Source organism: Humulus lupulus, chromosome 6 (genome assembly GCF_963169125.1).
Source record: "Humulus lupulus chromosome 6, drHumLupu1.1, whole genome shotgun sequence".
In the NCBI taxonomy this organism is placed as follows: domain Eukaryota; kingdom Viridiplantae; phylum Streptophyta; class Magnoliopsida; order Rosales; family Cannabaceae; genus Humulus; species Humulus lupulus.
The window spans coordinates 174,238,646-174,255,308 of NC_084798.1; the positions used below are offsets into that span (position 1 = coordinate 174,238,646).

General features: G+C 28.3%; 1 protein-coding gene and 1 long non-coding RNA gene across 2 annotated transcripts; one reads left to right on the forward strand and one right to left on the reverse strand.

The window, feature by feature from the left end:
* Positions 1-1,770: 1,770 nt before the first annotated feature.
* On the forward strand, positions 1,771-15,442 carry LOC133782739 (blue copper protein-like). Its single transcript, XM_062222110.1, has 3 exons — positions 1,771-2,080; positions 2,216-2,572; positions 14,976-15,442. The coding sequence occupies exons 1-3, from the start codon at positions 1,894-1,896 to the stop codon at positions 15,332-15,334; spliced, it is 903 nt and encodes a 300-aa protein (XP_062078094.1). The 5' UTR covers positions 1,771-1,893; the 3' UTR covers positions 15,335-15,442.
* Positions 4,989-5,394, reverse strand: LOC133784320 (uncharacterized). The gene is made up of 3 exons (XR_009871273.1): positions 5,305-5,394; positions 5,140-5,235; positions 4,989-5,063 (listed from the first exon to the last, which is right to left on the reverse strand). It is a non-coding gene; the product is annotated as an uncharacterized LOC133784320 (long non-coding RNA).
* Positions 15,443-16,663: the final 1,221 nt, after the last annotated feature.

Genomic DNA, 16,663 nt, shown 5'->3' on the forward strand with positions numbered 1-16,663 from the left:
CAACAAAATTTATATTGATATAAGTAATAAATCTCTAGTCTTGTATTAAATATTATTTTAATAATAATATTTCATAATATTTAAATTCATATTAATATAATTATTAAAAAATTAGGATTATATATTATTATCGCAATAATATTTTATAACATTTAAATTTATATTAATATAATTACTAAAAATCTAGTCTTTAATTATATATTATTATAATAATGATATTTTATAACATTTGAATTTGAATTTATATTAATATAATTGTTATTTTCTTGAATTTGGATATTATATAGTCTTGTATTAATTATTATTATAATAATTGTGTTTTATAATATTTAAATTTATATTAATATAATTGATAAATATCCATTTTTAAGTTATTTATAAAACTATATTCAGTTAAATATTTAGAATATTATGTTAAAGTTAACATTTAATGTATAAGATATTTGATATATTATTAGGGTTATTACGTCTCAATCTACAAGGAGTAGTTATTATTATTGTTATTATTATTATTATTATTATTATTATTATTATTATTATTATCTTTCAATGATTTGGTCAGCCTAACTATATTATATAATTTTATCGAATAAAAACCAACACAAGAATCATATATGTCATGAATTTGTATACGTACTATTTATATTGTGTTAATAATTGAAGTATATTCAATGTTAATTATCAAATTAATAACATAAAACAAAAATTCACTTTGAGGTAGATGCATGCACGTACATATAGAAATTAAATCAATGTTAAGGCATCATAATGTGCTTTTATATGCTGTATTTTTAAAAAAAAAAAAAAAAAAATTGGTAAGATATTTAGGGAAAGTGATTAACTATCGGTGTAGAACAACGACGAGAATTTTTGACTGTCAGTGTTGCCAACAACAGCGACAAGTTTTGATTATTGGTGTACCTACACTATAACGGTATAGACAAATACGATAGTTAGTCGACTGTCGTCGTTACGCAATAGGGAGAGAAATCCCAGCAATTTTGTAGTAGTGTTAACTATTAGACCATATACAATAGGTTAGATCCAAATGTAATATATAAATTACCATGTCAAGTGTGGTAACATATAGTTTTTTTTCCCCTGAAAATAGTGAGTTAAATGCTGGAGAATAATAATAATAAATCTTCAATATATATGATATGCCAAATATTAGGCAGTCGTGTGAGACTAAAATTAAAATTTGGACTTTTGGGAAGATGCAAGTGAAGTTCAAAAAGAGTACTTTGAGTCCAAAAACGAGACTTGTGGCCAGATTCAGAGTAATTACTTCAGTTGGTGAAAAAAGAAAATATTGATCCAGAGTATTACCCTAGAGAGAATGACTAATTAATTTTATTATTCTTGGCTGTGATTGGTATAAGTTTTATTATATATTATTACAATATCAAATCTATAGTTTTGGAAGATTATATAAAAGGGTCAAAACCGCGTCCCTTTGGAAAATTGTGTCATTGTATTCTATTTAACCCTTAATTTATTAACTCATCACCATGACTGAAAATGACATTTGTTAATGATTTAAAGTCTCTCCCCAAAGCTTATCCCTGCCCTTATCAAGTGGGCTAAAAAAACAGATATTTTAGTCAATAGCTTCTAGATCTTGAAATTGATCGACATGGCTTATAATCAAATTAAGTGTTTTTTCCTAGTGAAATAAAAAAATGAGAACTACTTATCTAGAGAATTAGTCAGCAAAAATTAATTAATGTCCACCATACTTGCATAATTTTGTGTGTTCCTCTATATAATAACTCAAGTTCAATCAAAGCTCAGAAGAATAAAGAAAAACATAACATTAAATAGAAAAGTAGATAGCTAGATATAGAGTTAATATTTCTTAGATATATATATATATATATATTTATATAAATCATGGGTAGATCATCAGGACTCAAATTGGCCATCTTAGTCATAGCAGCAGCTGCTCTCATGCAGTTCAGCACAGCACAAACGACACACATAGTTGGAGATGGTTTGGGCTGGTTGGTCCCTCCCGGAGGCCTAATCGCTTATCAAATTTGGGCTGATACTCAAACATTTGTCGTTGGGGATGTTCTTGGTGAGTACACATAATATTACATACATAAATTCTCTAAATCAATTATATAATATATATATATATATGTATAGTTATTTTCTTAATTTTAAGATAACTTTAGTATCTAAGTTTGCCTCTCTTTTTCTTTTCTGTTAGTGTTTAAGTTTAGTGATGCATTCCAAGACGTAGCAAGAGTGACAAAAGATAGTTTCAAGAGCTGCAATTCAAGTGAACCCATCTCCCTAAAGACAAAGAGTTCAGCAAATTTCACATTGGATACGATTGGAGAGTACTATTTCATTGGCACAAAGGATAAGCACTGCAACATGGGCCAAAAGCTAGCTATTAACGTGACTGCATATCCAGGACCAACTCCTAGTCCTGCCCCCACTATATCAGGGCCAGTTACTTACTTCGTTGGTGAAGGATTGGGATGGTTTGTACCTCCCGGTGATTCTCTTTTCTATGCTGCTTGGGCTTTTGGCAAGACCTTCTACGTTGGAGATACCTTAGGTAATAATAAGCACAAGTTGAATTAGTTATTTTTATGTTTATAATATTTTGTACTAGTACTAATTCTAGTTACTAAGTCACTTCTAAACTATTCTTTATAAACTATACCTACATAGAGAGTGGCGGACCAGGAATTAGTTGAACGGGAGTGTAATTTTTTTTTTTCAAAAAAAATATATAATTATAGAACTATAATCGATATCTACCTCATGAAAATGTGACACATTTGAAGCTCTTTTATAATCATTTTTCATATCTGTGTCAAATAAATATAGAATACATTTTCTTACCTAATTTGTATTAATAAATTACACATTTATTTTGATAAAAATATCAAATAAATATATAACACATTTTTTACCTAATTTTTATTAATAACTTACACATTTATATTCATAAAAATATCAAATAGATATAGAACAAATTTTTTTATGTACAACACATACACATACAATTCTTACATAATTTGTATTCATACATTACACATTTATATTGATAAAAATATTAAATAAATATTTGTTACATAATTTGTATTCATAAATTACATATTTATATTAATAAAAGTATCAAATAAATATAGAATAATTCATAAATTACACATTTTTATTGATAGAAATATTTCAAATTTTTTATTAATAAAAATATAAAAGAACAAACCTTCATCAAGTGATGAGTAAATGCCAATAATTTTTTCATTATAATTTTTTTTTAAATTATTATACAATAATTTAAAATTAACTAAAAAAAATAAAAACTACACATCTTAATCTATAAAAGTCTCAAAGAATAATTTTGTTTAGATAAAAACAAATTAGGTTATTATATAGATGAGAATTAGAAAAAATTCAACTCTAAAAACAATGTAGGACTTTGTAATTTTCATTTATTTTAACTTCTGGAAACATGTTTACATAAAATAATATATTAATTATAAACAATTATAACAAACAAAGTTATTAAAAGGATGACACAGTTGGTTTTCTCTCCATTAACAGTGAGGGTTCAAATCTCAGCTAGGTCACAATATATTTTTTTTGTTTGATGAGCAATTGTTAATTTTATTTTACAAAAAACATAAAACACTTATTTTTTTTACCGGGGCTATAGCCCCAGCTAGTCCTAAGCTAGGTCTACCTATGCGTAGAAAGAGTCTCACTCATTAATCATACACTACAGGAAAACAAGCCATTACCGGCGGAGCAAACCGCCGGCAATAGTCAAGAAACCTGCCGGTAAAAGTATTACCGGTGGTTTCCGCCGGCAATAATCCGCCGGTAAAAACCGGTCGGTAAAAGTCATTATTACCGGCGGAACTAGCCTCCCGCCGGTAATAATATTATTACCGGTGGATCCCGCCGGCAATAATTTGGTCAGAATTCACGTCTGACCCATTATTACCGGCGGTCTCCGCCGGCAATAATCCGCCGGTAATAATAAAATATATTTTAAAAAAATAATTAATTTTTATAAATTATATATAATAAATATTAAATAACTAAACTTATAAGTAAAAAATTTAAAAATAAAATCAATATTATTTATATTAATATCCAAATTAAAAATACAACTTTAAAATACTAAAATTGTCTTTTCAAAAAAAAAAACATACACTTAAATTTAATAGTAAATAATAAAACCTAAACTAATTATTATTGTCTTCATCAAAATGTTCATTTAAAAAATCTTCAACATTCGTGCTTCGACTCAGACCTTCATGAGACTGTGGTGCTGGCGGCGAAGGATAATATGGTCGAGGCTGTGGACGAATCAAAGGAGACTGCCGTTGTTGTTGATTCGGAGAAGTGTAGTACTGCTGATTATAAACAGGCTGCTGTGTCGATCCTCCATAATGAGGATATACCGGCTGCTGCTGCATGAACGGCCCAAATTGACCATACATATGTTGTTGTTGTTGTTGCTGCTGCTGCGGTAATCCTCCAAACTGACTTCCCATAGGTTGTGTCTGAGGAAACTGGGAAGAAAGTCCAAACATATAATTAAAAAGTGGCGACTGAGAGGAACCACCAGATATGTTTGGAGAATTTTGTTGTGGTTGCTGTGGCATCGACGACGTCCCCGGGCTTTGATTAGATGTACTACCTTGTTGTTGAGAAGGTAAGAACTGCTGCAATAAACTTTCATAGCGTGGGTCATGGAGAGAAGAATCAGTCTGAAAATTTCCTGACTCGACTTTATCACGCATCTTAACCCACATCTCAGCCAAAACTCCCATCATCTCTGGAGTCACATTAGTAGGAACTTGTGACTGATTTTGGCTTGGACTTTGACTTGTGGAGCTAGATGCTGATTTCTTCCCTTTGCCTTTAGGCCTGTATCCCACTCCTATTTGATAATTAGACCTCGAGCCAAGAACTTTATCCATAACCTGATACTGTATTGATTTAGCAGTAGAACCTTCACTAGAAGCAGATTCAGAACCTGACCGACTACTTTGAATATTTTGCCTCTCCATCTCTTGGGTCATTTGTTCCTGCCAAAAGAAAATGTTAAAAAACCAATATTACTATAATTTAAGATCAATAAAGAAAGAAAAAACTTTAACTTACATGTAGTTCTTTGCAAGTTTCGCTAACCCAAGTCTTCGTAGATTTTTTTATATGAGTATCTTTCCAAGCATCAATAGCATGCTCATCAGGTTCATCCTACAAAATAATAGTGTTAGTTTAATTAATAATATAATAATATCAAATAAAGTTAAGTATTTTACTTACATATTCGTTACGGATCGCTGCCATTGATTTAGAGCCTTGCGTCGACAAATACTTCATTTCCTTTCTATTTTGTTGTTTTGCGTGGATCGCGCTATAAACTTTGGGCTCAGAAACAAATCGACGATTTCTTTCCAGCCCTCCTTCGAGCACAAGTCAGGAATAGCATTGAGAGCACTATCCAAATCATTCGGATTTCCAGAATAATATTTTTGGAAATGAGAATGCCTAATATTCTTTCTCTCTGAATATCTTTTGCGCATCTCCGTATATAGAGTTCCCATAACTCTTTCAGGTTCTGGATGCCCATCGATATTATAGTAATACTAAAACAAAAATTGTTAGTTTAAATTTTTATAGACTAAAATGTATAATATAAAAAAAATTAGGTATTTTTTTTTACCTTCATCTTTTGAACGACCTGGTCTTTATATTGCTGAGGAACATCTTTAAAATCTAAATAATGTCCCGGCAATAGTAATGTAACTTCAGTACTCAATTGACGAACAAAAGCTTGGTGCTCAGTACCAACCACTTTGTCTGTCGCCGGATCAAGTTGCAATTCAAGTGGTTTGCCAGCATCCCGCCTTCGTTTTTCAATATTAACATTACTGATAGGGCCACGTCCCCTCCTTCTTGCAGGACGATCTATTAATTTGTTTAATACATAAAAATAAAAATATTAGTAAATCTTAAACATTTAAATAGATTGCGATTATAAAATTTAGATATTAACCTGACTCCCAAGTTGAGGGTATCCTGCTAGGATCTGTGGGGTCTTGACCACCACCATCTCCACCGTGATATGATACTATATCAGCTGACATGTCTCTTGTATTCATAAATATTTAAGATTTAATAATAAGAATAGAAATCAAATTTAAGATTTAATATCATCAAATTTAATTAAGTAATGAAATAACATTAAACAAAATCAATATCAACATAAATTGGAAAATACAAATCAAATTCAAATTTTTGTGTTTGTTACAAAGGTAATCATTACATAAAACTAATAATCACTATCACTTCCATCATTAACTAAATTAACATTAACATCATCTTCACAAAAATCAATTAGTAAATCATCTTCTTCATCTAATTCTTCATTTGCTTCTTCATCGCCTAACTCGTGATCCTCTTGACTAACATTTAAATTTTGTATTGTACTAATGTCAATCGAATTTTGAGTAGGTAGCATAACCAACTCGCTGAGATCCACAGTCAACACAAAATTTGATGAGCTAATATCATGTACCACATCAGTGTCTGAATTAGCTTCACAGTTCTCGACGTCCCAAATTTGTCGATGGTTTACCCCCTCAACCACTTTCCACTGATTTCCTCTAAGTAAATCATCGAGATAAAATACTTGCTTCGCTTGATTTGCAAGTATATATGGGTCATCCTTGTACCATTCCCCGCTAGTGTTTATACTAGTAATATTATTCTCTATAATTATTTTTTTCCTTCTTGGATTTGTATTAAACCACTTACACTTGAACAATGTCACAGAATATGTGCCAGTAAATGTTAACTTTAATACGTCTTCAAGTATTCCATAATAGTTAAAATCTTCTGTTCCAGCAACAAATACTCCACTGTTTTGAGTGATCCTCTTTAAATCTCGTTTGGTTGACATAAATCGAACACCATTCACTATACAACCTTCGTAATAAGCTCCTAAATGATCTGATCCAGATGCTAAAGCTAGCAACTCGTCACCATTATCTAACGATCCAAGCTTTTGTAAGTCGTATATCTAAAAGAATAAATAAAATTATTATAAAATTGAAAACAATACTTAAAAGGATGAAAGAATATAGGGTAGGTTTTTTTTTTCACCTTCTTGTGAAACCATCGCTGAAAATATTTCTTATGTAAAATGTTATGATCTCCATCCTGATATTTCTGTTTGATTTCTTCTAAGTGTTCACTATAAATAAGAACAAAATTTTTGAATCAGTTGAAAGCATTTTCAATGCAATAAAAGCAACTTTTGGGAAGAAACTTACTCCAAATATTTCTGAATTTCAGGTGAATTGTTGTATATGTACCATTCTGCTTGTTCACGAGTCGCACGATCAAGAGGCTTTAGAGTTTCTTTTGTTATAGGTCGACATTGCGATTGAAATACAAAAAGATTTCTTGGTGTCACTTCATCTTCATTGCGATCAAGACGATTAAATCTTGTTTCAACACCTTTGAAATACATCGAACAAAATGTCAAAGCCTCATCTGCAACATAACCCTCGGCTATCGACCCTTCAGGACGAGCTTTATTTCCAACATAATTCTTTAATTTTTTCATGTATCTTTCAAAAGGATACATCCAACGCATAAATACCGGTCCACCCAGAATTGCTTCTTCAGGCAAATGTAAAATCAAATGCACCATTATATCAAAAAAGGCTGGAGGAAATATGAGTTCCATTTTACATAATATTAGAATAAGATCTTTTTGTGCTTCTTCCATATCGCTAACCTTTATAGTTCTTGCACAAATTTGCCTGAAAAAGTTAAATAACTCAGAAATGGTAGTCGATATACTCTTTGAAAGAAACTTGCGAACACCCACTGATAGTAATCGTTGCATTATTACATGACTGTCGTGGGACTTTAAACCGCTGATATTTGTTAAATCAGCATTTACTTTCTTCTTTAAATTGGAACAAAAATTATCTGGAAATTTCACATCTCGAATAAATTTACAAAACTGCATTCTTTGATCAGATGTGAGAACATAAGGGGCATGAGACTTCATTAACTTTCCGCTGTCATCTTCATATATCCACAACGATTCCCTTACTCCAAACTTTTTCAAATCATGTCTTGCATTAGTGGTGTCCTTGGATTTATCATTATCCAAGATTGTGCCTAACAAACTATCACACACATTCTTCTCCACATGCATGACATCAATGTTGTGTTTTAAAGTGTTCGAAGACCAATAATCAAGCTCATAAAATATGCTTTTCTTCCTCCAATTTTGATCTTCTGCAATATGCCTACGTTTGACACCTCCAAACATCTCGTGTTTTCCAGGAACTTGTGGTACAAGTTTGTTTACTTGTTCTAATATTTCCTCACAAGTAAAACGTCTTGGTGGACGTCTTCTCTCGATTTGTCCGTCAAACTGAGTGTCTCTTCTCATTCGATGGTTACTTGGAAGGAATCTTCGGTGACCAATGTAGGATGTCTTACCGATCACTCGAACAGAAGTTGTGTCTTCATTACACGTCGGACAAGCTTTGTATCCCTGACCACTCCATCCAGATAAATAGCTACGAGCAGGAAAATCGTTAACTGTCCACAATAAGGCTGCACGCAACTTGAACATAGTGTTGGTTATACTATCTCTTGTATCGACACCATTAACCCACAACTCCTTTAACTCATCCACCAATGGTCTCAAGAATATATCCATGTCCTTTCCCGGTGATTTTGGTCCAGGAATAAGAATGGATAATAAGAAATTATTATCTTTCATACACATCCAAGGTGGAAGATTGTAGTTAGCCAACACCACAGGCCACATACTATATGCTTGACTCATGTTGCCAAACGGATTGAAACCATCTGCAGCTAAACCTAAACGAACATTCCGAGGTTCACTAGCAAAATCAGGATGCTTGGCATCGAACTCCTTCCACGCTAACCCATCCACTGGGTGTCTCATTATCCCATCGTCTTTTGATTTCCCAGTATAGTGCCATAACATTTGCTTCGCTGTAAGTCTTGAACTGTACAGTCTTTTTAATCGAGGAGTCAATGGAAAGTAACGCATCACCTTATGTGGTACCTTTTTTCCATCAGTTTTTTCAGGAGAAATCCATCTACTACTTCCGCAAATTGGACAAGTCTCTTTAGTTGAATGCTCTTTGTAAAACAAACAACAGTCATGTTCACATACATGAATTGACTCGTACCCTAACCCTAATTTATGTAATCTTTTTTTAGCCTCGTAGTAGGTTGATGGAATTTTATTTACCTTCGGAAATGCAAGCTTTAGTAATTTCAGTAATTCATCGAAGATTTTATTCGGAATCTTGCCTCTAACTTTCAAATGCAATAATTTTGCTAAAAAGTTAAGAGAAGATATCCAATTACAACCAGGATATAACTCAGCCTCTATCTCGTCAAACAGATCGTCATAAAATTGTCCCGCCGCAGGATTATTTTCAACTTCTTCGGTTGTAGGTAGAAGGAAGTCTTCGACCATTGGAATCATCTCATCAACATCATCATCGTTGGCGTCCACCACATTGGCAACATCTGCTTCCGCTTCACCGTGATATATCCACTTCTCGTAACCTTGATGAAAACCCCAATCGAATACGTGTGCTTTCACCATAGGTAAAGTTTCAAGCCTATTATTTATGCATCTAACACACGGACACCTAATTCTACCAGAGGAATCCTTATATTCCGACGCCATCGTCAAAAAAGCTTGTAGACCGTTCCAATATTCTCGACAAGCACGATTTCTCAATGTCGTCCAAGTCTTGTCAATCGCCATCTAAAGTGTTATAAAAGTATATAAGTTTACGATATGTGAATAGTCTTATATTTTTAAAGTGTTATAAAATGTTTACAATAGTCTATTATAAACGACTTTAAAATGTTTTATAATATAAATAATTATTATTGTTATATTATATTATAAAACATTTAATAGTTTTATGCTACTTTATAATGCTTTTATAATATAATTGTTATATTATATTATAAAAACATTTAATAATATTATATTATATTATAACACATTTAATAATTTTATGCTATTTTATGTTTAATCATAATATTTTATGCTATTTTATCTAATTTATCCTAAAATTATTTATTTACTTATTTAATTAGTAAATAATTATTTATTTATCAATTTATTAATCATATTATTAATTTAAATGTTTACTTATTATTTAATTAATTAGTTAATTATTATCTAATTTTTCCTTTATTTAAATAAATTATTATTATCTAATGTTTACTAATTATTTAATTTATACTTATTTATTTATTTATTTAATTAGTTATCTATTATCTAATTTTTCTTTTACTAAAAAAATAATTATTTAATTAATACTTCAATATTTATTTATCAATTTATTAATCATATTATTAATTTAAATGTTTACTTATTATTAAATTAATTAGTTAATTATTATCTAATTTTTCCTTTATTTAATTAAATTATTGTTATCTAATGTTTAATTATTATTTAATTTATTCTTAATTAATTAATTATTTATTTATTTTAATTAAGTATTTATTTATTTAATTAGTTATCTATTTTCTAATTTTTCCTTCACTAAAAAATTAATTATTTCATTAATACTTCATTATTTATTTATTAATCATATTATTAATTAAAACGTTTACTTATTATTTAATTTATTCTTAATTAATTAATTATTTATTTATTTTAATTAATTAATTATTTATTTATTTATTTAATTAGATATCTATTATCTAATTTTTCCTTTACTAAAAAATTAATTATTTAATTAATACTTCATTATTTATTTATTTATTAATCATATTATTAATTTAAATGTTTACTTATTATTTAATAAATTAGTTAATTATTATCTAATTTTTCCTTTATTTAAATAAATTATTATTATCTAATGTTTACTAATTATTTAATTAATTATTTAATTTATACTTATTTATTTATTTATTTAATTAGTTATCTATTATCTAATTTTTCTTTTACTAAAAAAATAATTATTTAATTAATACTTCATTATTTATTTATCAATTTATTAATCATATTATTAATTTAAATGTTTACTTATTATTTAATTAATTACATAATTATTATCTAATTTTTTCTTTATTTATATAAATTATTATTATCTAATGTTTACTAATTATTTAATTAATTATTTAATTTATACTTAATTAATTAATTAATTAATTATTTAATTAATTATTTAATATAATATTTTTCCTTTACTAAAAAAATAATTATTTAATTAATACTTAATTATTTATTTATTTAATATTCATTTAATTATTTATTTATCATATTATTAATTTAAATCTTTCCTAATTATATAATTAATTTATTACTTAATTAATTAATAAATTATTTATTTGGTTATTTAACATATTTAATTATATCAATTACTATCTAAGTTATTAAAATAACTTTTTTCTATAATTTAATATTTATTATATTATTTATTAATATTTTATTTCTCTACCATTAAACTATTTTTTTAATAATTAATAATAAATTTATTAAAATCTAAACTTCACAATATTAAAATAATTTTAATTAAACTATAACAAAAATACATTATAACATTCTAACAATATAATAACAATTTAACAATAATAAAAAATTATACATTTATAATATCCAAAAATAATTATTTAATATTCTTTAAAACTAAATGAACAAAATAAAAATGTATGAAATAGAAATACATACCCAAAGCTGCCCACAAAGAAATTTGATGAACCAAAGCTGCCCACGAATAAAGAGAGTGTTTGAAAACGAGGACTATAACTGATCAATCAAAACGACAAAAAGATAAATAAATAAAACGAAAAGGACTATAACTTATTCTATACCCCAAATGTACAATCAATCTAAAAGATCATTATACCCTGGATTTACAAGACGGTGTTAATATGAAGTGCTTTCAAAAGAGAAGTGCAAATCATTCTCCACAATTAACTGCTTTAGTCTTGGGTGGTGCTCATAAACAGCCTGCATTCACAAATGAAATGAATCAACATATTAACAATTAGAATCCAAAGCAAATTCTCATCAGTTTTGACATTGTTTGTCAAGAAAATAAATTCTCATCAGTTTTCATATTTCATAAACTGATCAATCAATTTAAATCAAAAGTTCAAATCACTTTTATTACAAGTTACTGATGCAAATATAATTCAAAAGCTTAAAGAAATAGACTAGTAAAAAAATAGTCATACCTTTATAAATTTCAGAAGATTCAAACGAGGTATGGCACTGATGTCTCTGGTTTTTTTAGGGAGAATACTGAGGTCTCTGGTTTTTTTAGGGAGAGTTGGAGAATCGGCTGTGAAGAAGACGAATGGATTTATAGATTATTATTACCGGCGGAGGTCCGCCGGCAATAATAACTCCGCCGGTAATACATAAATAACGGTATTATTTTAATAATTATTACCGGCGGAGCCCGCCGGTAATAATCCGCCGGTAATAATCAAAATATTATTACCGGCGGAGCCCGCCGGCAATAATCCGCCGGTAATAATTGGAATATTGAATGGGCGGTAAATTTCCCGCGGTTATAAATTTTGCTTATTACCGGCGGGATTTCCGCCGGTAATTATAATTTTTCAGCCGGTAATAATTAATTAATTTTAAAAAATAAAAATAAAAATAAAAATAAGATTACTACCGGCGGAAGACGAATTCCGCCGGTAAAAAGGGTATTATTACCGGCGGACTACCTCCGCCGGTAATATTTCCGCCGGTAATCACCATTTTTGTTGTAGTGATAGGGATATTGGCGGCAATAATACCCAATTTTTTTTTTCAAAAGTTGCACTTTAATACCCAATTTTTTTTTGGCACTAATAATACATAAATCTATAATTTTGGTGTATCTGTTAGTACTCACCATTAACTGCCTGTTAAATATCCACATGACACATTTCTATTATTCTAATTGGCAGCAATAATACCTAAATCTTTTCAAAAGTTACACTTTAATACCCATTTTTTTGCAGTAATACATAAATCTACAAGTTTGGTGCAACCGTTAGTATTCACCGTTAATTGCCCGTTAAGTATCCATGTGACACATATGGATTTTGGGATGATTTTAGACTAAATTATTTAAATATTATAAGCATAATTTAAAAAATTTAAAAATCTAAAATATTATTAAAACTAATTAATAATATGAATTTTGGAATGATTTTGAGTTTCAATTTTAATTTGGGTTGTTTTGAATTTGAAAATTTTAGTTTTATTAATTAGGTTTCTAATAATCTTTTAGATTTTTTAAAATTTAAAATGATTTTTATAATATTTAAAGAATTTAGGGACATTGGCGGCGATAATACCCAAATCATTTATAAAGTTATACTTTAATACCTAAATTTACGAGTATAAAAATGAGTGACATGGATACTTAACGACAGTTAATGGTGAGTACTAAGGGTTGCACTAAAATTGTAGATTTATGTATTATTACCGCAAAAAAATTTGGGTATTAAAGTGTAACCTTTGAAAAAATTTGAGTATTATCGCCGCCAATAACCCTTATATATTAGCTATAAATTTATGAATATTGTTATAGTACATATTATATAGAGTCCTATACCACATGATCTGGCATACAATAATTGATATAATTTAATATCGAGTACTGTATATTTTATTTTTAATTTAAATATATATAACATGATATTAAATTATACTAATCACTGTTTACCGAGCAATATAGCAAGAGAGTAAGGAATACTCAATAAGTGCTAATTGAAATATATATATTTAGAGGCAAATTAACAAAGTTGATCTATAATATATATCTCACTTTCTCCAACCTTAAAAGAATATTAATATATATATAGTAAATTTATCATCAATGATTTGAAAATTAAAAAAATAAACACTTCACGCTATTGTGTAAAGATATTACAAATAATAGAAGTGAGACAAATTCAGGTTCGGTTCAATATGTTTTCCTAAGTTTCACACGTGTATATATTTTGTAAATATATTACAAATGTTATAAAATTGTGATGGGGATGGGGATCGCTCATGGGCTATGAGCACTTCTAATGGCTTTTTAAAAATAATTATATTTTAAAATTATAGTTCAAATGTTCATCAAATAAGCTACCTAATTTATTATTTATAGGTAGAAACAACTATTTACTCCTTTATAAATATTTTATTATTTTTTTTCTAACTTTTCTATATATATGTTTGGTATTAGGAATAATATTATATGGTTTTAGTAATTTTTTTAAAACTTATATACATATTATTATTTTATATTTTGTTATAATTATTATATTGAGAATTATTTTTAAATTTTGTATTAATTTGTATTTTATTTATTTTGGAATAATCTAAAATAAAGTATAATTATATTTTGATATTATATAAGGATAAATATCATAAATATTAAAAAATATAAAGATTTTATTGATAATGAAAGAAAAAAATTTAAATGAATATAAAATATATATTTAAATAATATAGAGAAAAAAATAAAAAAATTGATATATGGTATAATATAAAAATTAAAAGTAAAATAAATAAAATAGTATTTTGATAAGATATTTAAAAAAAAAAAAAAAATCTACTGAGAGTGTTTTAAGATAATATCTTCAATAGTACTAAACCCAAGGCTTTTTGAGGTTTCTTTTTTCAAATAAATAACGAAGAAATATTAAACTTTAACTTCTAGGATATATAGTACTATAGCTACTAGCTAGGCTAGTGTATAGAGAATTGTGCTCAACACTAAGTAAACAGCATTGTTAACTAATTATAGAATGATACTTAATTGCAACAATTATATATTTTAGAGTTCTACTATTTATATGGCACATGTCAACTTAATAAACAAAATTATTAATTGGGGCTTATATATAATTTAATTTTAAATTGATTTTAATATAGTATTAACTATTATTTGACTGTGTTTTTGTAGTTTTCAACTTCATTAATGGAACACAAGACGTGGCCGTAGTGACAGAGAACGTCTACAAAAACTGCACCAAGAACAACACCACTGCCGTATACGCCACTAGTCCAGTAAATATCACCCTCGAAACCACTGGCCAGCATTTCTTCACGTCAACTTACAGCAAGCACTGCGAGTTACGTCAAAAGCTCGCCATTAACGTCACCGGTAGCAGCACCGCCAAACCTCCGTCGAGCTCTTCCGCATCGCCTTCCATCGCGGAAAGCCCCGCCGCTTCTCCTTTGGCAAACTCAGCTCCTTCCAGAATGGCCTCTCCCTATTTCTTCACCATATTCTTCGTTATTTTCTGGGCTTTCTTCCATTGATTTTATAATATCTTATCTATATAAATGGGTATCTCGATGAGTTTCGTATTTAACGGATAATGATTTAACAGATTTTAGCATTATTTAACAGATTTGAGCACTATTTAACAGTTGGTTATTAACATTTTCACAGATTCTATAATTTAGTCCAACAATGCAATTGTTGAGAAATATGCAACTATTACCATAAGACACAACCAATAGCATTTACAGCCATAATTAAAATTATTATCTCATCAAACCTCATCTTTTAATGAAATAAAGACATTGCGATGGAAAATTGGTTCTCAAGGTCACTGATAATCGAGAGAACACTAAATCATCTTTCTTGAAATATTGTGTAGATTGATTGAATCTTTTAATGAAACCCATTTGAATTTGTGATTGTTTGTTTTGGAATTAGTGAAGTCCAGCAATGTACATTTAGATTTTTACTCCAATGTCCTACTTTTTAAGGAATTTTTTCAATTTGATAATATATAAACTTTACTGTTTTTTTTTTGCTTTTAGTTGTTTGTGAATTTTTATAAATATATATATAGTTATGTTCGGATACAGACCAACCTAAGCCCAAAATGCTTATAATCCTCAGAAATTTACAGGGAAAAATATATATAGTTTCTAAATTTATGAAGAAAAAAAATAATTGTACAAAATATGGTAAGTTTTGAAATTTTTTTTTAAAATTTGGTAAATAAATTATCATAAACTTAATTATCTTATTTTCTCTTCTCTTCTCACGTTCTCTCTCTCTTCTCATTTCTTTATTTCTCCTCCCCCATTTATTATTTTCTTTCTCATGATCTCTCCTCAGATTTCTTCCGGCGATGCTACCTCCGCCGTTGCCTCCGACGACGAACTAGTTTTTCTTCTTCTTCTTCTTATTCGTTCTTTCTTATTCTTCTTTGTCTTTCTTCAAATTTAGTATATATATATATAAACATACACAAATAGTACTCATGAGATAATATATGTTATTTTTCTTTTATTTTTGGGGCCGGGTCGGGTTTTAATTTGGGTAATGCTATGTTATTGCCTACGTAGGTACATTGGCTTGTTATGATGACTTTATTCATCCATGATAGTAAGGGTATATTAAATATAGAGGAAATTATATTTTATATGGGATCTTTAATAGAGTATGCAAAAATATGATTTTTTTTTCAAAAAAAGTTAATCTATGGTTTTTTTTTAAGAATTTTCACTTTTATGGGTTTATTTTCCCATATTTTTCCATAGTTTTACTCTTAATCAAATTTGGAATGGTATGTTTGTAATTTGATTATTTTTTTATATTGTTTTTATATTACTAATTTTATATTAAATTTT

What these genes read in the sequence shown, in the direction of transcription:
- LOC133782739 (XM_062222110.1), top strand. Translation starts at nt 1,894, where the DNA reads ATGGGTAGATCATCAGGACTCAAATTGGCCATCTTAGTCATAGCAGCA. An exon ending in TGTCGTTGGGGATGTTCTTG is followed by an intron (nt 2,081 to 2,215) that starts GTGAGTACACAT and finishes CTTTTCTGTTAG; the next exon opens with TGTTTAAGTTTAGTGATGCA. An exon ending in CTACGTTGGAGATACCTTAG is followed by an intron (nt 2,573 to 14,975) that starts GTAATAATAAGC and finishes GTGTTTTTGTAG; the next exon opens with TTTTCAACTTCATTAATGGA.